We start from the raw sequence: 24529 nt of genomic DNA, 5'->3' as shown, positions 1-24529 counted from the left end.
AATGACGCATCGAAATTTCCTTGCCAAGCGTACCCCATGCTGCTTAGAGGACATTTGATGGGACATTGCATGCATGCTTTAATGAGGTGACCTTGCTCAAGGACCTAGGCAGATCCGGGTTTAGAGCTGATCAGGTTTGAGGAAGTAACCGGCTCCTTGAGTTTAAGGCGTTGCCAGTTTAAGATAATGGGTTTTAGGGAAGTTAGAGTTGAAGATTATTGCTGGGATTAGGGTGTTCCTGCTGCTTGTTCCCGTTGAGTTCTCGTGAGATTGAAATGGGATTTGGAGAGAGCCTCGTGGAGTAGGTGGTTGGGGCGGGAGGCAGCAGAACGCGTTTGCCCCTGGACCTGTGTGGAGGTGGTGTGAGAGCTGGAATAAAGAATTGCTGTTTGAACCTACAAAGCTGTGAGTGCCTCGTGATTCTGGTGCCAAGCCGAGACATTGGCCTTGGCAATATATACCAATGGACACATATATATGTATATATGTGTATGTCAGAAAATAGATGTCCACTTCAATTATTATAAAAATATGAAAATCACCAGGACAGATATCTGGCTAGTAGAAAAATATGTGTTATAAACTGTCAGAAGGTGATAATGACCCTGTTTCACAGTCCTATCTCAAGTCAACCTTCTGGAATACAGGGACGTCTTTCTGTAGGAAGAGAAGCACTCTGTATTTCCTGAATTGTGAGCCTCACTCTAGTATCCTGTCACAGTCTGTAAATAGCTTTATCCTTCATCACAACACAAACTCCAAGACAATAGAACCCACAGTTGTCTTGTTCAGTATTTACTCCAAGGACCTACCATACTGTTGGTGCAATGCCTGCCATAATTAGTGTTGAATAAATATTTGTAAAGTAATAAATAAATGCACCCAGGTTGGGGATGTAGCTCAGCAGTAAAGCACCTGCCTAGCATGCACAAGGCCCTGTGTTTATCCCCAGCAGCACCAGGAAGAAAGGAAGAAAGAAATGAAGGAAGGAAGGAAGGGAAGAGGGAAGGAGGGAGGGATGGAGGAGGGGAAGGAGGGAGGAGGAAGCAGAGCACCCCTCACAGATTTGGCATAAATAAATTAATGTTTGGTGAATAAGTGAATGAATAAAACAGGAGGACATGGTTTACAAGAAAGGAAGCAAGAAAGGAATGAAGGAAGGAGGGGAGGAAGGGGTGGAGGAAGGGAGAGAGGGAAGGAGGAAGGAAGGAAGGGAGGAAGAGAAGAGATAGGTTCCTTTCCTGCCAAAATTTCAAAAACTAGAAAAGAAGCTAAAACAAGCCCACAACTAATGGATAAAAGCTCACATGTCATGGCAAATAAAAATTAAGTGGAAGACAAATGCCTTACATTTCAATTTATCATTTGTTTTCTTTTAAATCACTTTGTCTTCTTAACATTTTATCTTTCTATAATTTATTATTTTATATTCACAAAACCCATGAGAATTTATGATCCAAGTTATTAAATTGTATAAAATGAAAAAGTTGATATAAAGAATGTTTAATTCATGTTGCAAAAATAATTATTTCAAAGGTTCTGGTGGAACTTGGATGAGAATCCTCTCCTCAATTTAAACAGCTCAATTTAAAGACAAGTATCAAAAGACTGTAAAATAATTCTATCTTCCTCTCTAACATTTTTCCCCAGTATGGAGGAAGGAAGGAAGGAAGGAAGGAAGGAAGGAAGGAAGGAAGGAAGGAAGGAAGGAAGGAAGGAAGGAAGGAAGGAAGGAAAGAAAACTGAGTTTGTAAATGAAGACAGAAGAGATATCTAAGACTGCTGTGCTGAATTAAAAAAAAAAGTATTATTTTACATTGTCTTAGAATATAAAATTAGATTTCACAAGTATAGTATTATTAATGTGTGAAGTTGCATGTGCCATATGCAAGAAGTGTGGTTTTGTTCATTTGTTCATTTATTTGTTTTTTTAATTCTACCTTTTAAGATCCCACATTCTGACAGCATTTCCAGAAGCTGCATAGAGGAATGTGCCGGATGGATTTAGTGCAATTTGATTGATCTGGTTCTCCCCAGAAGGAATAGCCACTGTCCGGCTGGTACTTGCAGAACAAGCATCTCCAAGGGTAACTTGACCTGACGACCTTAACACACGCAAAAAAAAGCAAACATAGTCATGTTTCCAGACATGAGTTTGGCTTACAATTTCTTGAATTCCTAAGGAAATGGCTGTGGGCAAAGAGAACAAGGTGCTTTTGTCACTGTATGCATGATGCCTAGCAGAGCACCCCTCACAGTTTTGGTACAAATAAATTAATGTTTGGTGAGTAGTGAGTAAATGAATGAATGAAACAGGAGGACATGGTTTACAATTTTCACTTTAATGCCCATTATAACACTAGGCAGTCTAAGTCCTGAGATAGGGATGACTATAAAATCATTCAGAAAAGACAAATGACATCATGCATAAAATTAATTCATTTGTCTGCAGGTTCCAGAAGTTGTCTGTGAACTAGTCTTACCAAATTTCTTTTGTGTGTAAAAGTTGCCATTTTGGATTAAAGGCACTGGGATCTTTTTAATTATCTGAGTTTTGCTTACTTTAATTCAATCATAAATAGAGTATATGTGCTAAAAAATAAAAATTTGTTTCTATCTCTCCAGATAATTTCTAGATATTAATTTTTTTTAAATTTTGAAACATTTCCTCAGCTAAATGCTAAATTAAGGAATCTTTTCAAATATGAGTTTTGTGATTCAACTGTATTGGTAAGTTTTTAGCTTAAGAAATAGTGTTATTTTTCTATAAAACTTTCCTCAAGAGACTTGTATTCAGCACGTAAAATAATTAGTAGTTCTCAAATTATAAATTAGCACCTAAAAGTTAATAAAATCTACTTACAAACTAGTAAAAATTAACCTTTCCAATGCTCCCTTCTCCTTTAAGCAATTGCAGAGGCAGCCTTAGTTTTGATTATGTAAAATAGTTCAATCTTAGGGCAAAATATCATTATCCAACACAAACAGCAGTTATAAAATTTGTACTAATACCAAAGTATTGGTGAGCTCATTTTCCAAAGATTAATATTTATTTGAAGTGAGTAATATAAATTATTCAATTTCATCAAGTAGTAAATAGTATGAAATGTAATTTCTTACTATTTGGAAGGGAAAAACATGAAATATGTATTTGGTTGTAAATAAATATTTTATCCTTTCCTGTTTAAAACCAGGATCTTATATTTTGTCAATTTATTTTTCCCTTATTTATATGTACTTTAATTATGAAAACTTTGACTTTCTCTGAGGAGTCGATAGATATATACAATTAAATGCATTCATAGCCTTATATTTTCTTGTCTTTAGTAAAAAAGAAAATAACTACAGCCCCTTAAGCTATTTTTAAGTTACTTACGTCAGTGTTCGGATGCACTTTGCTGAATCTCTGATATCCCACACCTTAATATAAGATGTTGACACAGTGAAGACCAAACTGGTATAATTACAGTATTTTACAGATACAACGTTGTTGGGATGACCCCCCAGTGACATTATCTCTTGCCCAGTGACCAGATTCCATACTTTACAAGTACGATCTAAAACAAATAAAAAGAGGAAATACTGTTAATATGAACTACTTTAGGTTCTCTTAACAATAAAAATTATTTAAACAATTTCTCTTCTACAAGAAGAATATGGGAAAGGAAATCTAATTATTCAATTAAACTGCAACAGGCATCCTAACTTCAATGTTAACCTTCTGTAGCGGTTTTATAGCAAGGTAGGTGCAATAGATCAGATTAGAGTTTGGAACATCCTGTTGTATGTATTACATGGTATTAAAAATATTTATGTAAAAATTTTAAATACCCATATTTAAATATTTTTAAATAGTCATAAGCACAATCTGAGTTGTGCTTCAGATTGCCCCTGAATTTAAAATTGCCATCTCCAACCAATATCTTCAAAACATACTGCTTTCTTTACTCTTATTGATCTTTCATATGCACATACCTTTCTTTTCCAGGGCACTAGTGGATTTTATTTTTACTTTGATCCCAAAACATAATCCCAGAACTATTCCCCCTTGTTTTGCTGACATATTGAATCTATAATTATCCTGGAGAGTTAAATTTAAGTCATCAGAAAAGTGTGATACTTTCACATAACAGATTTTTTAACTGTAAAATTTCTTGCCATTATTTTCAATTCCTAAGTTCTAGCTAGATCCATATGCTTCCCTTATAGACAATGAACAATAATGTCTGCATGTTAAACTGAATCATGGAATGTCTCTAAATGCTAAGGAACTCTTACTGGCCCACCACACTCCTTGCACATGCTTCCTTTTTATCTCCCCGTTCTCACTGTCCACCACTTTTCTTATTTATATTCTACTTTCAACACTATGGGACTTAGTTACCAAACACAGCCCACTTCAACTGCTATGTCTGTGCTAATGTTGCCTTGTAATCTTAATTATCCTTTCTTCTATGCCAATATCCAAAGCATCCTATTCATTTCATCCTAAATGCTTCTGGTCAAAGCCTTTCTTGGTTCTCACACCTAGGCATAATCTTCCCTTTCCTGAAACCCCGAAACATGGTCTGTAAGAGCATTTATAGCTAATGTCTAGTTTCTTGGAATCATACCAAATGGGTCAAAAGAGCAGGATGAGAGAGGAGTAGACCATGTTTCTAATCCTGTTTTTTTTTTCAATTTCTAGCTATATTTACACAGGAAAATAATTTAATCTCTTGAATCCTAAATTTCTTCATCTATAACATGAAGATATAATATGTATCCATTCAGGTGGTGAGAAATAAATGAGATATATTTATATAGTGGCTCACAGCCTCTGATAATATAGCTAGTATTCAAGAAATGATAGTTGCTATTGTCTTATTTCTTTTACCCCACTAGATATTTTAATGGCCTTTTATAAATGTGTATATTAACCTGCATTACAAAACCCAGAACCACCCAAACAATGAAGGGAGATATCTTACTAGTCTGAAACATTTCGATATTTTTAGAGCCTGTAAAAACTAAACCATTAAAAAAAAACTATTAAATATCCACACTAAATAACTACTAGCACCTTTTGATCCAGTGAAGAGGAGATCATCAGTAGAATCCACACAGAGCACAGCTTTTGTATGCCCTTCAGCTATGTGAATACACTGAAGTGGAGATGCTCTGATTCCTTTCGAAGCAGGAAATGGGTTGATTATGCCCCTGAGTTTGGGGAAAAAACATACAAAGATTCACTTCAACAGCTCTATCTCATGGGACTAAGTTATTTTTCCTTATTTTAAGAAGTCTTTATAAGGAATTAGTAATAAAATCTAGACTGCTTCCTTGCTTGTTTATAAGCAAAAAAAATGAGGTGGGGAGGGGGGATAATACTAGTACTAATAGCAACTAATCAGGCTTCTGCTAGCAGCTGTGTTCTACAAACAGCAAAGCCCATGATATATCTGGATTTTCTCATTAACAATTTCATCTCTGCAAAGTTTAAGGAAGCAATACTGGGAGCTGTTTGAGTGTATTTAGTTGTGACAAATAAGGAAGACGTAGAAATGAAGAATAACTCAAAGAAGTGACTCAAGGTCATGTGGGAGAGTAATTCTAGGTCAAAAGGAGCATGCTGAAGAAAGAATAATACACAGTATGCCACCTTACATTAAGAAAGAAATTTTCAAACAAAAACTGAAGAAAAAAGAGGAATGTCTGCATGAACAGAAATTGAAGGGAGGAGAATTCAAAAGATCAGAAAATTAAGCAAGAAAATAATTCTAATAAGCTCAACACTTTTAAAATGAGAATTGTAAATAACAGTGAAGCTTTTTAGGGAGTTTCTCATAAGTTTAATATTTCTGGAGTTTCTCCTTTATGCCACTGGCTAAGCACTATGGAAATAAAAAGATTTATCAAAACACTTTTCCTATCTTAAAGAAGTTTAAGAAACAGTCTAAATTAAAATAATTGCACTGGGAAAGCTAATCTGAGAATAAATTAAGATGTGATAAATCTATCAAATACTTAGCTCAGAGCAAGAAGAAAAATTGATAAAATATGTCCATTTAAAGCAGATGGTATAATACTAAGACAAATACAGATATAAAGAAAAACTTTAATTTCCATGTTCCTGAAAGAGAAAAATCTTCCAAGGTATAGAACAAAAGTGATTAAAAAGAAATGTAAGCCGAATACAAGAGAAAAACTGACAATGCAGATGTACTCAAAGAGTTCAGATATTTGTGTTCTTAAATTACTATGTCATAAGGTTTTGAAATTATATGGCATTGTGGAGGGAAAATCATTGTCAGTGTGCTTAGAAATCCCAAAGATTGATAAAGAAAACAAAACATATACACTTGATTATCCAAAAGAAGGTGGGAAAACAGGTTTCAGATACTATACATCGGTGAAATTTCTTGAAGAGTATCACAAATGAAAACAGAAAATGAACCATTATATAAACACTTAAAAATAAATGTTCATCAATAAAAGAGAACATGAGCTCACAAATCTCCTGGGGAGAAATTCTTTGTAGGGTTAATTGGTGGCACACCAAGTCAGTGTCATATTTATTATGTATGTGGACTCCAAATAAAGCCATTTATTAAGGCTTTTAAGCAATATCCCTGGTGACAAGGTAATCATGGAACTGAACTACTAAGGTAGTTCCAAGGACTGAAGAGTTACACTAAAGAGTCAATCTCAGAGATCTTTCCCTAGCCATAAACCTCATCAATCTTTCCCTAGCCATAAAAACAGAAATGGCTTATTAAATTGATATATTAAAAAGCTGGCGGCTGCGGTTGTGGCTCAGTGGTAGAGTGCTTGCCTCACACGTGTGAGGTACTGGGTTCAGTCCTTAGCACCACATAAAAACAAATAAAGATATATAAAAAGAAACAGAGCAACAATGCATTGCTATGCCTAATTGTGTTAATAATGCCTGAGCCAAAACAAAACTCATTTTTTAAAAAGGCTATTAGTATATTGTATTGCCTGGAAAAAAAATCACTGAAAGAATTCATTTTTTTTATGAACCTCCTTAGCAATAAATAATCACTATATAAAATGTAAGCATAAAATTTAAGTCAAAGATAGAATAGAATGACATAAGTAGGAAAGACAATCATAGTAACTTAGGTTTAAACACCTAAATGGTTAAATTTGTTGAATAAAAGATCAAAGAATTAACAATATGTAGTTCCCCTACCAACACTCTCAATGATTCATTCAACAGAAGTAACTATTTCAGAAGAATGTAAGAGACCTAAGGTATTTCACCTAGGCCACATTTAGAATGAGGTTTAGTCTTAGATGCCACATTTTAAGAAGAACATGAAAAAAAAAATGGGACTTTTCCAAAACAATAGAAGTACAAGAAAGACTTTATTACTTACAGAACGGATGACGAAACTAGAACTATTAAACTAATAAAGAACATTTACTGAAGAGAGGATACAGTGGCACTGCAGAAAGACTAAACAGACTAAATACATATATAAAAGTATTAAATTAAATTTGGCATAACTTAAGAGAGCTGATGAAAGACTAATGAGTAGAGATGTAAAGGAGATGAATTTGAGATCAGCTAAAAAACTACCTTATTTTTAAGGACTAGTTATAATGATTTCACAAGTGAAAGGACTGTCTTATCATTGGAAATACTACCAAGAAATGTCATCTCTGGGCGTGTATTTTATGAAATCCAATGCAATTACTTGAATACATATGTCAGTTTCAAATTCTTGAAATTAATGCTCAGTAAATATTTGTAATCTGACAATTTAAAGAGATTAAAACTAAAATGGGAGTGAAGTTTCCTCAAGAGTCTAAATCTGCTATTATGAAATCTTGCTGATGTCAAGTTCATAGCTACAAGCTGAAGCCATCAAACTTCAAATACTGAGAAGGTATGATTATAATGAAGAGTAGGCTACTACTGTTACTTCTCAAACAGCAAAGACTCATGTATATAAATCAAAAGATGATTATAAAGAAAAATTTATAGCATATTACCAACTTTATCCCCTAATGATATAACATCCAATAGAAATCTGTCACATCAAAGATCATACTGGGAAAGTACTCTAAATATTTGGCTCCTGGAAAGAAGGATGTCTCTTTTTCATTCTTAAGTATTTTAATATCATTGACTATTTAGTCTTCTAAAGAAAATTAATCCTGATATTAATAACAGCACTTTATTAATTAGAAACTTTAATATTCTCAAATATTCAGAATATTAGGGTTAATAACATATATCTATATCTATCTATCTATCTATATATAACCTAATATATATTAAACAAATACAGTAGAAAAGCTCTGTGCAGTGGCTCATGCCTGTAATCTCAGCTAATCAGGAGGATGAGGCAGGAGGATCACAAGTTCAAGGTTAAACTTGGCAACTTAGTGAGACCCCGTCTCAAGATAAATCTAAAAAGGACTGGAGATGTGGCTCAGTGGTAAAGTGCCCCTAAGTTCAATCCTCAGTAACACAAAGAAACAAACAAAAAGATAATAGAAAACAATACAGGCACTGGAAGAATATATCCACAGTATTTCTATTAGAATTAATCCATTCAAATTCTTAATATGAAAAATGAACATTAAAGTAATTCATTAAGTTAAGGTTAAATTTTGCAAGTTTGTTCACGACACCTGATCTGAAGGGGAAAGGAAGCATTTATTTTTGTTCTATTCAAATCTGTAAAGTCTTATAATACTGTGGAATATTGATTTCCTCTCCCTTCCCCTGCCTACCTTTTGGAGGATCTGTTGATGATCAGCAAAATGGCAATAAAACAAGGGATACAAGTGGAACAAGGGAAGAGACAAAAGGACAAGTGGGGAGAGGAAATGAGAGAAAGAGAGAAAGAATTAAGACCTCCCAAAATCCATAACATGAAAAAATTCAACAGTTATTTTAGAAACTACGTCTATCAGTAAGGAAAAAAAATTTTTTTTTTCAATAAAACCTCCTTTAGTTTCAAGTTTTTGTTCTTAATTTTTGGCATGATAGTATGTTTTTTCCCCCTAGTATTCCTTTATCCTGTGACCTTTTTGTTTAAATTTGCTAAACCAATAAGAAAAAATATTTGATCCATCCCACACAATGGGAAGCATTAGAACTAATCACTGAGAAGCAAACCTTCTTGACAATAGTAATCATAAAGCTTTATTTCTTTTAAAAAACATTTCTACCAAAGACATAAAGCACACAAAAAATACCACAACTTTTTAAGCTATCATATAAAAAGAGTTGGCCACTACTTTCAGGTATCATTGCAAAAAATACATTAAAAGCAATACATCTAAAAATATTAGTGCATTTACATGGTTTACAACAAGTCATGCATGCAACAAAAATGAGACTTGCTTAGGATTTCTAGGAAGGCATTTTAGAACATCAGTGAAATGCCAGAATGTAGGAAAGACAGAAAGAAAGTACCTGTGTACCTCCGACAGAGAGGAGTCACTTTCATCAGACCTATAGTGAAAGAGTTAGAATTATGAGCAGAAAGAATACGGATGTCAACAGTTAAAGACATTGACACTGGACTGAAAATCAACAGCACAAATAACAGACACAGCAAATGCTTCCTTTGGTGGCCTGCTCTTCTATTTGTCTGGATATCAGCAAGTTTAAAATATAGATAAGTCAGGCAAGAAACCTGACTCATGTTTTCTACCAAGACTTAGACAGGGAAGAAACTTTCTATTAATGATCCACAGAATCTATCCTCACTTCTAAAATTTAGGCCCAAGACAGGAATAATAACAAGTACGTGAATTAGGTTACTTCCAGGTTTATTCCATTTAACATAATTAGTACTTACAAAAAAATTTTCCATTTCAGTAGATTTAGACTCTTATGTGGAAGTTTCACAAATGCACTGTATGTTTCCATGAAAATTAAGTCAAAATTCTAATAATCCTTGGTTTTAACTCACCTCAAAAACACTGAGTTCCTTTGAGCAAGGAGACTCTAATAATTAGGGGACTTTAGTGTAATTTTAGAACTAGGCAAGCCACTACTGAAGGTCCTACCCAGAAGCCTTCAAGACTAGAGGTGAGTTCAGTCTTTATGAAAGTCTAATATATTGTATAAGAGACTTCGGGACAACAAAGACAGGTGAGTGCTGGTGTGGAATGTGGTCAGATACAGCCTGTGGGATGCACATCTCACCAGGGAAGTGAAATGCTCTCAAAAAGAGCCCTGGGGAGAATGAGATGAAAGGTAGAAGTTTCTGAAATGCAAAAAGGATCAGTTATCCTAAGTTTTAGCTAACGGAATTATTTATAGTTCATACAATATTTAGTAAAAAATATAAAACTATGATTAGATTATCAAGGTCATCAAGACTGACAGAAAAATTTATAACTCCTGTGAATGCATGGCAGATAAAATTTAGCAATTCTTCACCTAACTAGTGAAAACTGACTTCCCAAAGTTCCCCAATGGTCTGTTTTCCTCAATAACTGAGAGAAATGATTTAACAATATTTTTTAAGTGTTGCTTAATAACACATAACATATTTACCTCTCTAGACTCTTTCTCATTTAAAGGACATGTCATTTACTGGTTTAACGATATAAAATTATTATATAAAATATAATAATGAATACATAAAATTAAATGTATCCATAAATTAAGCAGATTAAAATTTTACTCAAAATGATGGAATGTTTAAGTATATAGAGCCATTTTAGCATAATCTAAACATGCCATAAACATCTTAAATGACATCCTATATGTTTCAGAGACCTGTGATATACAGAGGGATAACAGCATAGAAGGATAAATGTCAAGCACATACAGTCACGATGCTGTTATTCAAAATCCAAGCCGACAAGTCAGAGTTAATAAATGCCTCACAGCAATATTGTTAGTACTGAATTCTTGCAAGAGATTATGGTTCAGTGTAGGGATACTTTCTCTTGTCTAATTTAATGAAAGTAACATTTTCCACATCCTCTCCTTCCCCACAACCTCCTTCCAGTCCTCCTCCCCTACCTCCTCCAAGGGTCTCTTTTATCCAAGAACACAAGTCTTGTGGTGAATTTGTCTAGAATCACCAAATGATAGTAACAGGTTACACATATAAGAATGGTTTCTTAAGTTGTTGTATCTACCAAAGGTAAAAATCATGCCTATTTTCCATTCAGGAGACCAGGATTGGAAGCTTTTGTGGGCACAGAGAAGCTGAAGAATCCCAAGAAATTTAAACTTCAAATAGTCTCAGAGGTTTTTCATTTCTAATTTACTTGCAAAAGAAGAGGCAAGATAGTGTCAAAGTATAGCAATGCAAATCTACAACAGGGAATAATGTTCAGCAGGAAAATAATTTTCTCTCATTTAGATTATATGGTTCTTTCCCATTGGAAAAAGTACATGTAATATGGCAAGAGTTCACAAGTCAGACACCATCTCCCACACAGAGATGTTTTTGCAGACTGTACTTAAAGATTCAAAAACTTGTATATAAATAGTTGGGGCTCTTTTCCATAATGACTTACTTATCCTGCTGAACTGAGGTGTTTCCCTGAGAAACAGTAAGACGATTAAAGACATTCAGTTCATTACGGGGCCGGCTTGGTGGGGAAGAAGGAGGTGAGAGACTAGCTTCTGAAGTTCCAGAATCTGAGCTACAAGAAAAAAGAACATTAAACAGATGGCTTTAATTGGTTATGATTTGTTAGGAAAGTTATAGGAAACATGCGGGATTTTTTTAAAGCTTTTCATTAGAAAATTCCTTCTTTTCTTCCTCTCTTTCACTTTTTTTTTTTTTTGTAAAATAAAATGCATACTGAACAATTTAATTAAAAATTTTTTTAAAAAATTGTTACATGGGTTTTGTTACATGGACCACAAGGTGGCGCTAATGAAAAGTTCTGCCTGCTGAAATCTGAAGTCCATATCCATAAAGCAAGCCAAATTTAAAATCGTATGATTTTAGAGTTGAGACAAATTGCTCACTTTATAGATAAGAACACAGAGAGCTAGAGAACAATTTGCCTAGTTAGATGTTTCATTTGTTTATTTTAAAATTATTTATTAACTCCAATTCCCCATTTTCCAATTATTCTTGAGACATTTGATTCAATAAAATCAGGCAAATTGCAACTTTAAAAATATAGGAAGTTAGGATGATAAGAAGGATAATTTCTATGACATTCAAGTCAGCTATATCAGTGTCAAAATAGAGAGTGTTTCTTAGCACAAGGGAGAGGGGTGCTATAAGATTGTCCACTTAGATATAGAAAATGCATGAACACTTCTTTTCACATTTATTTTTATGATAAAGAAATTAAGAAAATGTATTTTATTAATATTTTAGTGTAGACTGGCATTGAGGCTCTCCCTCAATAACATGTCTGAGAGCTACCTGTCACACACAGAAAGTTAGATCATTTGAGGAAGGTGTGGCAAGGTAACCCTGGCTCTAATCCACTCAATTAATGTGTGATATGGTGTTGCAATTTATAAATGCCCAGTTAAGTGGGTCATCAGATTGTATCATATAGTAATAAGTAAACTAAGCCTTCAAAAAACTAACAAACTAAACAAATGAGGATAATTCAATTTAAACATGAGAAAACAGCAAGATAATGGCACAACTAACACACCCTGTGATTAATACTAGTTTTTTACCAGCCACTCTAAAGAGGTAGTCAAGGTCTGTTTTATCAAATGATAGTCAAAATAATTTTAAATTTTTCTAGAACACTATTTGAAATATACATTTAATATGCCTCAGCCCACATGCATAAGAACTCTTTCAATGATAATACAAAAGTAACTGAAAAATCAGTTAGTGGACATGAAAGGGAATAAATGCTACGTATATGAACAGTTACATGTGTGACCAAAAAGTCACACAAGCTGACTTGATTGTCTTGATTGGTCAAATCGATCATAACCACAGAGCCAACCTAAATCTAGAAAATAAACAGTACTATCCTTCAGAATCTGGTTCAGCAGATGTATTGTACAGTCTTCCACATAAAATGCATTAATCACTTACTGTTTTTGTTCCTTGGACTTTGATTTTTCTGCTTTTTCATATGCCTTTCTCCGTGTTACAGGGGAAGGCTCTGGTAATTTCTTTTCTGACAGAGATGACTGTCTAGAACTAAAATAGGAAAAGATTCTTTAACTATCTTCTGTTATTTTAAATATATATATAATAATTTTAAATATATATAATAATTATTTATTATATATAATAATATATAATATATATAATGATTATTTCTTATATAATAATTATTTTAAATATATATAATAATTTTAGATTGATTGGTAGACAATCAATCTAAAATTTTTAATAGTTATTACTTGAACACGAAAAATTAAACTAGAATAGGAAAATATTACATGAGTTATTTTTGATTGATGGAAGTTTCACAACTAGAAATTTTGAATTGGTAATCTTATTAAATATGTTTAAACCTATTATCATTACATGTCAACATCAACACTATACTGCTAAATAACTATAATAAACATTTTAAGTGTAAATGCCAAAGTTTTATTGTCAATTACTTCAGTTGAAGGAAAATTATGTTTATAAAAGTTTTGTAAGAACAAGAATAATAGACTATCAGAATATGAGAAACAATGAGATTTAATAAATTAATATTTAGTCACAAAATAGTAATCCAGATAGACAAAAAAATAATGACAATGATTTTACCGAACTAATAATTAGGTATTAATTAGTAGCTATGTATATTTTAGTAATAAAAAATCCTTCTCATAAGTTTTAAATGTTGAATGATTGCCATGTAATTAAAAATTCAGGATTATGACTTTAATATATGGTAGTAATGATTTTTATGCATGGTGGCAAAAATTTATTCTTGGCTAGTTACATTAATAAGAAAAAATAAATAAACTAAGAATTTTCAGACCCCCAGAATGGGCTTACATGATTCCTATTTAAAAGTGATAACAAATATATTAAACTTCATGTGTCTTGACTTTTCAAATCATTTTAGAAATTCTGTGTCATGTAAATCAAAAGGATTATAAAATAATTACTTTACTTCATGAAAGAATGTCATGCAGGAATGGCTTACGAGAGTTACTACACCAAGTAACTGGCAATTCTAAAATTTGTAAAGAATTTCAGATTTACAATATAAATTTCTGAATTTATGAAAACTTAAATCATATGAAGATAGAGTTCAAAATATATTTTCTACTATCTGTCTTAAAGGGTACATTTTTTAAATGAAAAAAAAAAAAAAGTCAAAAGAAGGTATTACCTGAATCTGGATTCCAGGCCACAGATTTAATCTTGATGTTCCAAAACTCCCTACTCATCTGACAGACTAAATGCTGAACACATGCAAGCCCTAAAACCTGTGCTTAGTTCTATATCACTACCTTCACCAAAAACATTTCTTCTATTCTCTTCTTACCACAAATGCATTGAAGCCATAGCTATACTGGTTAGCAGTATTCAATAGTTAATTACATTAGCCACCTCAAGCACATGCAAGAAAGTTCTGTCATCAATAAAATTAATTTTGGAACTAAAAGCACATGGGATTACTAAGTGGATGATAATGGAAATATCTTCATCAAATGAAGAATCTTATCGGAAACATATATTCAGTGGTGGAAAGTTTGTGATTTTGTTTTATTTGCAGTCATACAGTATGTACCATTTTTGTGAGGGCAATATTCCTCAGTGCAGAGGTGGATATTCCATAAACTGCTTTCTAGATTGTATGTGAGGATTAGTTTGAAAATATTATTTAAAATCTTTACAAGTGAATGACTGATCTAATTTTAATATAACTACCATAACACACACACACACAAGGTATATCCACACACTAACCTGTGTCGGGAAATATTTCTTTGTTCTCAAACTATTAATGAAAATATTCTGAGCAAAAAGACTTGTTTTGAGTAGAAAACTTTATTCCTAATATCATAGACAAGAGAGAGAATATTTTTCTTCAAATGTTTAATAACTCCAATAAAAATAACTTGTGCATACACTCATCCAAGAAATGAAATGTGCTTCAAGGTAAAGAATTAGAAAAGCTAAAAATGTAGTAAGTTTGCAATTCATATTTCTTTCTTTTTTTCTTTAAAATGGTCAGCAAAGATTTACTACTCTGACCAGGCTTGAAGAACTAGGAGATAGGTATCCAGAGAAAATGTGGGTCTTTAAGTTTTTGTTTATATATATATTGGGTTCAAAGGCATAACTTTATCCCACTTTAGTATTTATATGTGAACTTTGTCTATAATTCATGACTTGACCTTTGTTAAAATTGAAACCCCTAAAATGACCCTACAGCTTAGTGATAAGGCAAAGCAATTCCATAAAGAACATCTCATCTTAAATTATTTGACCATAAAAAGATCAGGGGAAACAATATCTAACAGAAATGACTTTGAAGATCAAAGATCTTATTTATACAAGATTTTTAAAAATAGAAATAGAAGTAAGAAATTAGCAACATGCAAATTAAAAAAATAAATAAATAAAAGCTAGAAGAAAAGAAGTTAGTGTAGCTGGGCCAAACTTACATGCTGCCTATCTTAGAAGGTAAGCCAGATGGGGGAAGAAGCTCTTTATCCCTAGCAGAAGTACCACTGGTCTCTGTATTCATTCCAATCTCTTGCCCTTCTGCAACAGGTGTAAGAGGGCCAGGCAAGGAGGCATCTCCTGCACTAGTGTCTGAAGCTAGTTCACTGCTATCTGCATACAGCAATTCCATCTGAGTGGTGGTTCTCCTTCGGGCCTAGTTAGAGAATGGAAGGAAAAGCAATCAGGAGCAAACTTCTGCACAGAACTTGATTAGAGAACATAGATTTATATTAGTTTGAAATAGGCAAAAACATTTAGCCTATATTTCCCTGACAAAGGTGTCAAACAAAGCAAGTGAGATAAGTGACAAGCAGAGCTCTAGCCAGATAAGCTCTATGGAAGCCACAATAATTGCCTACATGTGCATTGTGCTTATGTGCAAGGCATAATTCTAAGTATATTGTCTAATTAACACATGGATAGGTCATGTCATCATCCCTATTCACAAATGAAGAAACTAAGATACAAAGAGACTAAATAATTTTCCCAGGGCCATGCAGATAGTAAGTGGCAAAGGCCAGACAATCTGCCTCCATTTATCACAAGTGGCCAGCTTCCTCAATATAAATTGGAAAGAGATAGGAAGGAAGGAAATGGTGGGGAAGAAAGGAAGGAATAAATTAAGACAGAAGATAATTAATTTTAGGGATGCTCAACTAAATTCTCATTTTTCTCATACTTAAAAAGCTTTCTTAAATATGCATTTTTAATATTTGTTTTCAATTTTTGTGACCCTTCTCTTCTTTCTAATGCCATAAATCTATGTTTAATCTGTCTACTGGCTAATTCAATACCAGTCAGCACTAGCTTTAAGCAGCTTGGTGAAGTGGGTAAGTCATTTTCCTAGAATTCAGACTCACTATATAAGCATTCCTTTCCTTACTTTTTTTTTTTTTTTTTTTTGGCGGGGAGTACCAGGGATTGAACTCAGGGGCACTCAACCACTGGACAGCCCTATTTTACATTTTATTTAGAGGCAGTCTCACTGAGTCGCTTAGCGCCTCAATATTGCTGAGGCTGGTTTTGAACTTACAATCCTCCTGTCTCAGCCTCCTGAGCTACTGGGATTACAGGCATGAGCTACCAAGCCCAGGCCTTTCCTTACTTTTAGAAACCAAATAAACGGGGTTACCACTCAGAGTTGGTTTTGATATCCCTGAGATATTAACAGATAAACAAAGGGTCTACCAGATTATATAACTCCAGAGGATAGGTACTTGTACCCCTGCACTTAGCACAGTGGTATAGACTTACAAGATCAACTTTATTTTTTCAATGAGTGAAAAAAAATTATAGGACACCATTTTAGTATCTTACAATTCAAAAGAAATAGCAGGGAGCACTTCAGAAACCTTTAGATAAGAGAAAGCCCTGCAGCCCTGATTTACACTCAATTCTCTCCACAACCAGGGACCCAGGGAAGATAGGAATCTTTTGGGGGTAATTTCCAACCACAGTGGTTCTTTCTGGAGAGAACCTTTAGGCTATCACTTCACATCTCTCTCTGACATTTCACAAGGACATAAGGAATTAGTCTTCCCCAGGACCTAAAAGTTACTTTATGAGATTCTCTTTCCTGCTTAGAAATGGATCCAAGTCATATTGAGAATGTTTGCTTTGAGTTTTGGTAACCTGGTTGGTCAGTGTAATAAAACACAAACCATATGTCATCAAGTCAGTAGCTCAAGAAGCTACAGGAATTTGGAGACATATTTTTATTAGTTTTTCTCAGTATTTTAAAGATAAGGAAATTCTTCATGAAAATCCATATTTAGGATTTCTTTTGAGAAAGTAGGATCTGGTAAACTTAGTTTCATATTCCCACATGGCAAAAATAAGCAAGATTTTATGGTGACTATCTTCTTTATGTAGGCAATTACAATGAACCCCTGGAATACACTATTTTACATCCTACCAATTATTCATTTACACTACCTGATTAACAATAGTTGGCCTTAAATCTATGCATTTGCATAGTATTATTCTTCCAGGTTGTGATTCTATGTATTTGTTCAACAAACACTTAAACACTATAAGAATTTTTTGTTTTCAAATGCTTTGAGATCATTAGTTAATTCATTTAGTATCAAATACAACCATTCACAATCTGAAATGTATCATGGTTTCTTACATATTTAACAGTATGTATGATTTATATTTTTTTAAAACACAATAAATACCCATTATAGATGCATAAGTTTTAAAACACTATAATTAAGGGTCAACATTATATAAGCTACCTCAAGACACCAATTAAATAAAATAAATAACACTTAAGAATATACGAAAATGCTGAAATTTCAAAATTCATCAATGATAATGATTTTAAACCTCCAATCTAAATGATTTACCTTGAAAGCCCCTACCTTGTATGTTGGTTTACATTTAGTTAACCAGTGGCTTAAGAATTAGTCTCCATAACCCATATCCAGTGGAAAATGTGCAAGAATAAAATAAAGCTCCAATTTTTTTTAAAGACTAATATGATTTTTTTAATACCTTTATTTTATTTATTTTTATGTGGTACTGAGGATTGAACCCAGAGCCTCGAACATGCTAGGTAAGCACTCTACTGCTGAACCACAGCCACAGCCCCTAAAGCTCAAATTTCAACAAACAAAACTATTTCAAAATAATTATTTTTCAATTATCACTTACAGATATTATCACTTACAGATAAGTGATAATTTAAAAAAAAAACAACTAAATTCCTTACAAATGAGAGCATTATGGTAAAAGTGTGCCCACTGGCTACTCTATGAAGAGCAAAATCTATAGCCTAAGATAATAATACCTGGTATTTTCAATTCTCCTTACCTTGTTCTTAGGTTTCACTTCACCACAAAGCTTCATAAGGTCTGAAGAGAGTGTGCTGTATGCAAAGAAGAAATTAGCTACAGGATTAAGTGAGAACATAGTGTAGAAAACTACATGTCTTTTATGAATATGAAAAATATGTATCTATAGAAAACAGAAAACATTTAAAGTAAAAATGAATTTATTTTAAAAAGTCATTTTTCTTCCTTAAATATCCCACTACTTTTATTTTAAAATTTGTGAGGGTTAAGGATGACTTAGTTTGGTTTCTATATCATTGTTGGTGGTGGTTGTTTATTTTCAGGTTGGGAGGGGTTTGTTTTGTTTTTTAGTACTAGAAATTAAACACAGAGCCTCATGCATGCTTAGCAAGAGCTCCACCACTGAGTTATACGTCTATAGCCCCCATAATTACTGTTTCTAGTGCTATTCATCATAAAATTCAAAAAGTTTTATGTTTTATGATAATTGTTTAACACAAGATAAAAAATACTAAAAATATAGAAACAAGTCAAATCTATTCAGTCTCCTTAGGCTCTCTTACCTTCCTTCTGATCCTGGGCTGTTTAAAGGTGCATCTTCATCAGTACTATCCTCTACATTTTCTAAAAAAAAAAAAAAAGAAAAAAGAAAAGTCCCCAAATGAATGTTATCTACATGTCATAGTTTAATTGATGTCTATAGTCCCTATTCTATATAAATATAAGTTCAACGTCTCAAGATGGGCACTTTGGTTTTAGTAGCTGTTCAAAGTAGGAAAACCATACATTTGGATGATGAAACGTGGAAAAATATTGGATGGGAATTAGATCATATATTTATCTGAGGATATATAATTATATATATTTCTTTCAGAGTCATGTATTCAACCAAACACAAAAATCCACTAATTAATAATACAAGGTTAAGGTAAGCATGGTGGCACATACCTGTAATACCAGCAACTCAGGAGACTAATACAGGAGAATTGCAAGGTAAAGCCAGTCTCACAAACTTAGTAAGGCCCTAGGCAAGTTAGTGAGACCCTTCCCAAAATAAAAAATTAAAAACCAAAAAGACCTGAGGATGTAACTCAGTGGTAAAGCACACCCAGGTTTAATCCCCAGTGTGAAAAAAAAATTTTTTTAAACACAGTTAAATAAATGCTGTATGAGTTAGCTTTAATGAACTGAGTCCATTATTAATACTACATAAATGTAAATACACTTTTTACATTTTATCAGTTATGCCATCTTGTTTGTTTTTTAGTTTCTAGGTATTGAACCCAGGAATGCCCTACCTCTGAGGTATATTCCCAGCCCATTTTAAATTTTATTTTTGAAACAGGGCCTCTCTAAATTGTAGAGGCTGGCTTCAAACTTATAATCCTTATAGACTCAGCCTCCCAAGTCATTGATATTTCAGGTATGCACTGCCACACTCTGCAGTTATGGGACCTTACTTAAATATTTTTCATTTAAAATTGTGCTTAATTTTTGCCTTCATGTAGAATAGAGTGTATGAAGATATTCAGAAGTCACAAACCAGCATGCAGTTCATTCACATGTACACAGAAGACAAAAAAATAGCTGTGCATGCAACAGTTCTATAAACTAATACAAATAAACCACTGCTATTTCAGAACAACTGCAGCAGACTAGAAAAAAAGGAAAAATCAAATATTTAAAACTAGTAGGAAATCAGTAAATAAAACAGCCACAGAAAGTAAACTAGCTAAAATATCAAAAAGCCCTAATATAAGTACAGGTTTTAAAAACACATATATTATAAAATCATTCCATAAACTAAAGACAGTATTGTAAGCAACATATATTTTAGTTAAAAATACATAGGAGTCACTTTCTTTTAATTTCTAATTATGTATCACACAGGTGGACTGTGACACCTGAGTCAACTATTTTCTGTCTCTCCACTGAGAGTCTCTTCCTTCCTGGTTTAGCAGACACCTTTGGAGAAGTTCAGTAATAATTGATAGCGGTATCTAAAATGAAACCACATAAAGAACCTACACAAAGAGAGTTTACTTTCTGAAGTAAGAAAAGAGCGGTCTTGCAGGCAATGTGTATTTCAAAGCCTGTCACTCAATGAAGGCTCAAGGACTTGTTTCAAAGACAGCATAATTGAGTGTTAAGGTGATTGAATGAGTAGATAATATAGAAAAAGAAGTCCCAAAAAAATGAGAAGCCTAGCCTCTGTTTTCCCGGGTATAACAGCAAGCTACAATTTGCTTGCCTTTTTCTTTCAGAGAGTGATGGAACCAAACAGAATGCAAACATCATGGGAGTGTTTAGTGAAAACCACTTCAGCCCTGATTGTGCATGTACACCCTAGAGACAATATGTCTTGACATAAACAACCTGGACAAAGAGATCCCCACCCATAGTCACAAAGAGAGGAGTCATCAGGACAAAGAATGGTCTGAAGTTATCTGGGTTATCTGAACAGCAGGACACACCATGGCCTTTCTACTGCACTTCCAACTCTGAACTTAACCCTAATCCATGGCCAGAAGCTTTGTTCATCATCATAAACCTAAAGTCAGACAAAACTCCCACCTGTCCTAAGATTTATCAATATCAGGGTAAAATTTCACAAACATCATTGGAAATAACCAAGCAGGATTTTTTTTATTTCAGTCTTTTTTTTTTAAAGTTTTTTTTTTAAATACAAGATCTATATTTATAGTAAAACGTAGTTATGGAAAAGAGTCTATACAGCAACCCTGAGACTGCTACCTTTAGAAACACCTGTTTACAAGACTGCACTTGGGCTGACATTTGAAAACAGTTCTCAGAAAATCCCCAGACAATGCTAAATGAACAAAGGCTATTCGCTATGCCTGGATTGTGCAAACAGCATGGCTGATGTTGAACACCTGCTTTCCTTCTGGAGGTTTGAATTCTAGGGTGTGTTAGATCATACCAAAGATTAGAGGGTACTTATCTGACCATCACTAACAGCACTCTGGTGCTGAATGTCTAATGGACTTCTCTGGCCTGACACACAGCTGCATTTTTGTTCCTTGGGGCTAGAGTCTGAGTGATGTCTCATGGGAGAGAGCATAAGGTAGCCTGCACATGGATCCCTATAGACCCATCTGTGTCTTTTCCCTTTTCCAGCTGTGCATCCTTACCACAATTGTTCTCCCAAATTTCAGTCACAAATACAACTACATGCTGAGTCTCATGAATCTTCTAACAAATCTCCAGAGACAGAAGTGATCTTGTGGACCCTTATACAGGTTGGGTGGTAGTGTGTGGGAAATAAATGTTCTTCAAAGGCCCCTAAAATACTAGCCTAGTAGTGTGGGGTGTTGGCTATGGTTCAGCCTAAAGTTGCATCATTACATGCCACATACTTGTTGTTCAAAAGCAACAATCTGTTTGTCGGCCTCATCTACATAATATCATGGCTATATCTTCATGCTTGTGCTACCCCTCTTCCTGGAGTGACACTTCAATATTGTCTTTTGCCTGGATAACTTATTTTCTTCCTTTATGTTTCATCTGAAATGTCACCTCCTCCAGAAAGTCTTCATCAACACTGCCATTCTTTATGGATGGTCCCACTCTGTGCTCCCATAATTCCTCATATGTATCTCAACCACTGTCCTCACTGAATGGTGTCATAATTTGCTGATGGTCTGTCACTCTTAGCAGGGCATCAGGTCCATGAGATCAAGGTTAGTGTTTCACTCATCTCTGAGTCCAGCACCCAGTCCAAGGCTTCAGGTACAATTGGAGAGCTAAGTAAAGGCTTAGTAAGAGCTAAGTGAAGAGCTAAATAAAGTGTTGTTGTTTTTTTTAAGCAAAGTATCAATGACTGTGACAACTTTCTTTTCTCTTTCTATGCTTTTCCTTCAGCTCCTCTAATCTAGATTATATCCTCAATCTCTTGACTCTGCCATGAGTCACAGGTTATATCAGCTGAATGGGTTTGCACTCAGTGCTTCTGACCCCTCCTCAAAGTATAATTAAAAGTGATTCAAAGAAAAGCATTAGAAACAGAACAGTAAGAAAAGAAGAAAGAAGAGCAAGAAATGAGAGAAGGGGGAAGAAGAGGAGAAAGGAAGGACAGGAGAGGAGAAGAAAGAGGGGATGAAATCTCCTTTAATACATATAGAATGGCAAGAATGCTGGATTTAATGCCAGGAACCTGAGTGGCCTATATGGTTCTTTTAATCACTCCTAATTGGACCTTGTTGGTCTTGTCTCAATCCTTGTCAAAGCTTGAGTAGCTTAAAATAATAGCTTTCCATACATATTATATTATGCAGTTGATCTCACTGATCTCAAGGAATATTATTTAGATATTAACATGCTGTATATAAATCAAATAGATCATATATTTGTGACTTCATTTAAAATAAATACAGATTCATAGACTATGTTTAGTCTAACAACATAGGGATGTAATTACATTTAATATTTCAGTTACTTTCTTCTTCTTTAAGTATCAACATTTAGAAAACATATAACAGTTATGTAATTAGGAAAAAGATTATGATCAGATTTTTAAATAATTTTAAGCAAATAAAAACTACCCCAAATAATCATTCAGACACATCACCAATAATAAAATTTCCCCAATATTCCTGGTCCTACATATATATATCATTAAAAGGAGGCACAGATGTTACCATCAGGTGGGCATAACTGTTGTGGATGTTAAAGAGAAAAAGTTTAAAAACCTTTGTACTCAATGATCTCTATTGCACATTCTAACTTGAAAATATCCTTATGATTATAAATATGGCATCACCTTGCTGAAATAAAGTCTTTGATAGCTTTATTCACTTTTTAATATTAAAAGTATGTGACTAATTTTACAAAAATAAAGAATAGATAAGAACACAGCAAATATATACCAAAGATTTATGCAAAACAAAGTTATTTGTGACGTTAAAACAATAGATGCATGTTAACAGATACACTTAAAAATTTAAAAGAAACATATATGTCATGTTTTCCTAAAGAAAGAGAAAGGACTCAGAGGGTTTCTGAAACTGGAGCTATAACTGGAGCTCAAATAATAAAAGAGACAAATAACTAAAGCATACTTCTTTGAACATTTAAGAGTTTTAAAATCAGGAATGTTTAATAAAGACAAAAGACTTAGTATGTTTGTGGTCAAGGAAACATTTAAAAAATGATCATGCAACAACAACTTGACTGCCAATAAAAACTTTAAGATGTACCACAATTAGTGTACATGAACAATTAGTAATTCATGCAGCTGTAGGGTACATAGAAAGCTAAACATACTTACCTAATGGTACGCTATCTAGATCTGTGCAAATAACAGCAAAAAGGAAACAAAAAGCAATACTCCAATCAAAACAGATCCAGTGTTAAGAACTCTCACATAAAACAAGATTATGAACCATTTATAAGATATATAGAATAGATGCCATAGCAAACACGAATTTATTTTTAGGGCAGTTAGACGCAGAATAAAGTAATGAAACTTAGTTAATCTTTTAAGTAATTTAAATAACCAATTCTGAAAGTTGGTTGGTGTTTTTATCCATAAAAACTAATTACATAATAAAGTTAGATAAATCTTTTTAAGTTGACAATCACTTCTTTGAACAACAATAATTACTTCCCCCCAAATTTATATACACATGCAGATTAAAGACAGAATAGTTATTCAGAGCATAAGTATAGCATCTATTCAGTCAAGCCATAGAGGAAAGAGATAGAGTATAGCATGTTCAAAGAGCAAAGCTACCATGCAACCATTCAATTAAAAGGTAGTCCAAATTACCTTGTAAAGCATGGCCTAGTAAAGCATCTAGCTCAGGATTTAATTCTGCTTTCTCTTTCAACATATGAAATAAGAGCTGGTTTTGTGTAGCACTGGTTATTTCAGTTTGTTTGAGTCGACCTTCAAGAACTTTAATTTGAGCCTCTTTCTGGGCAGCCTGAAGACCCTGCAACAACAACAAATGATCTTGACTCACACAAAATAGAGTCTACCAGTAAAGATCAGCAAATGCTTACAATACACAGACTTTGACATCAGACAGACCATCATGCAACCTCGACTCTCCACTGACTAGCTTGGTGATTTGGGCAAGTTTACCTGTCCAGGAGACTGATTTTCAG

General features: G+C 33.6%; 1 protein-coding gene across 15 annotated transcripts in view; it reads right to left on the bottom strand.

The window, feature by feature from the left end:
- Nucleotides 1–24529, bottom strand: part of Kif21a (kinesin family member 21A) — a 145335-nt gene that overhangs the window by 16129 nt on the left and 104677 nt on the right. For 3 of the 15 annotated variants that reach the window (XM_005334026.4, XM_005334027.4, XM_040280809.2), the window contains 12 exons: nt 24189–24354; nt 23688–23708; nt 18964–19024; nt 18420–18474; nt 15542–15756; nt 13014–13121; nt 11506–11634; nt 9437–9475; nt 8749–8760; nt 5063–5199; nt 3377–3557; nt 1941–2105 (listed from right to left, as the gene is read on the bottom strand). In XM_005334026.4, the coding sequence (XP_005334083.1) occupies nt 1941–2105; nt 3377–3557; nt 5063–5199; nt 8749–8760; nt 9437–9475; nt 11506–11634; nt 13014–13121; nt 15542–15756; nt 18420–18474; nt 18964–19024; nt 23688–23708; nt 24189–24354 (1289 nt within the window). The remainder of the gene's footprint in view (nt 1–1940; nt 2106–3376; nt 3558–5062; nt 5200–8748; nt 8761–9436; nt 9476–11505; nt 11635–13013; nt 13122–15541; nt 15757–18419; nt 18475–18963; nt 19025–23687; nt 23709–24188; nt 24355–24529) is intronic. The other 12 variants (XM_021732220.3, XM_021732221.3, XM_040280810.2 and 9 more) reach the window with 8 other exon arrangements.

This window comes from Ictidomys tridecemlineatus, chromosome 6 (genome assembly GCF_052094955.1).
Source record: "Ictidomys tridecemlineatus isolate mIctTri1 chromosome 6, mIctTri1.hap1, whole genome shotgun sequence".
Lineage (NCBI taxonomy): Eukaryota > Metazoa > Chordata > Mammalia > Rodentia > Sciuridae > Ictidomys > Ictidomys tridecemlineatus.
Note: the sequence above shows the minus strand (reverse complement) of the source record. Positions and strands in the feature narration are given on the sequence as shown.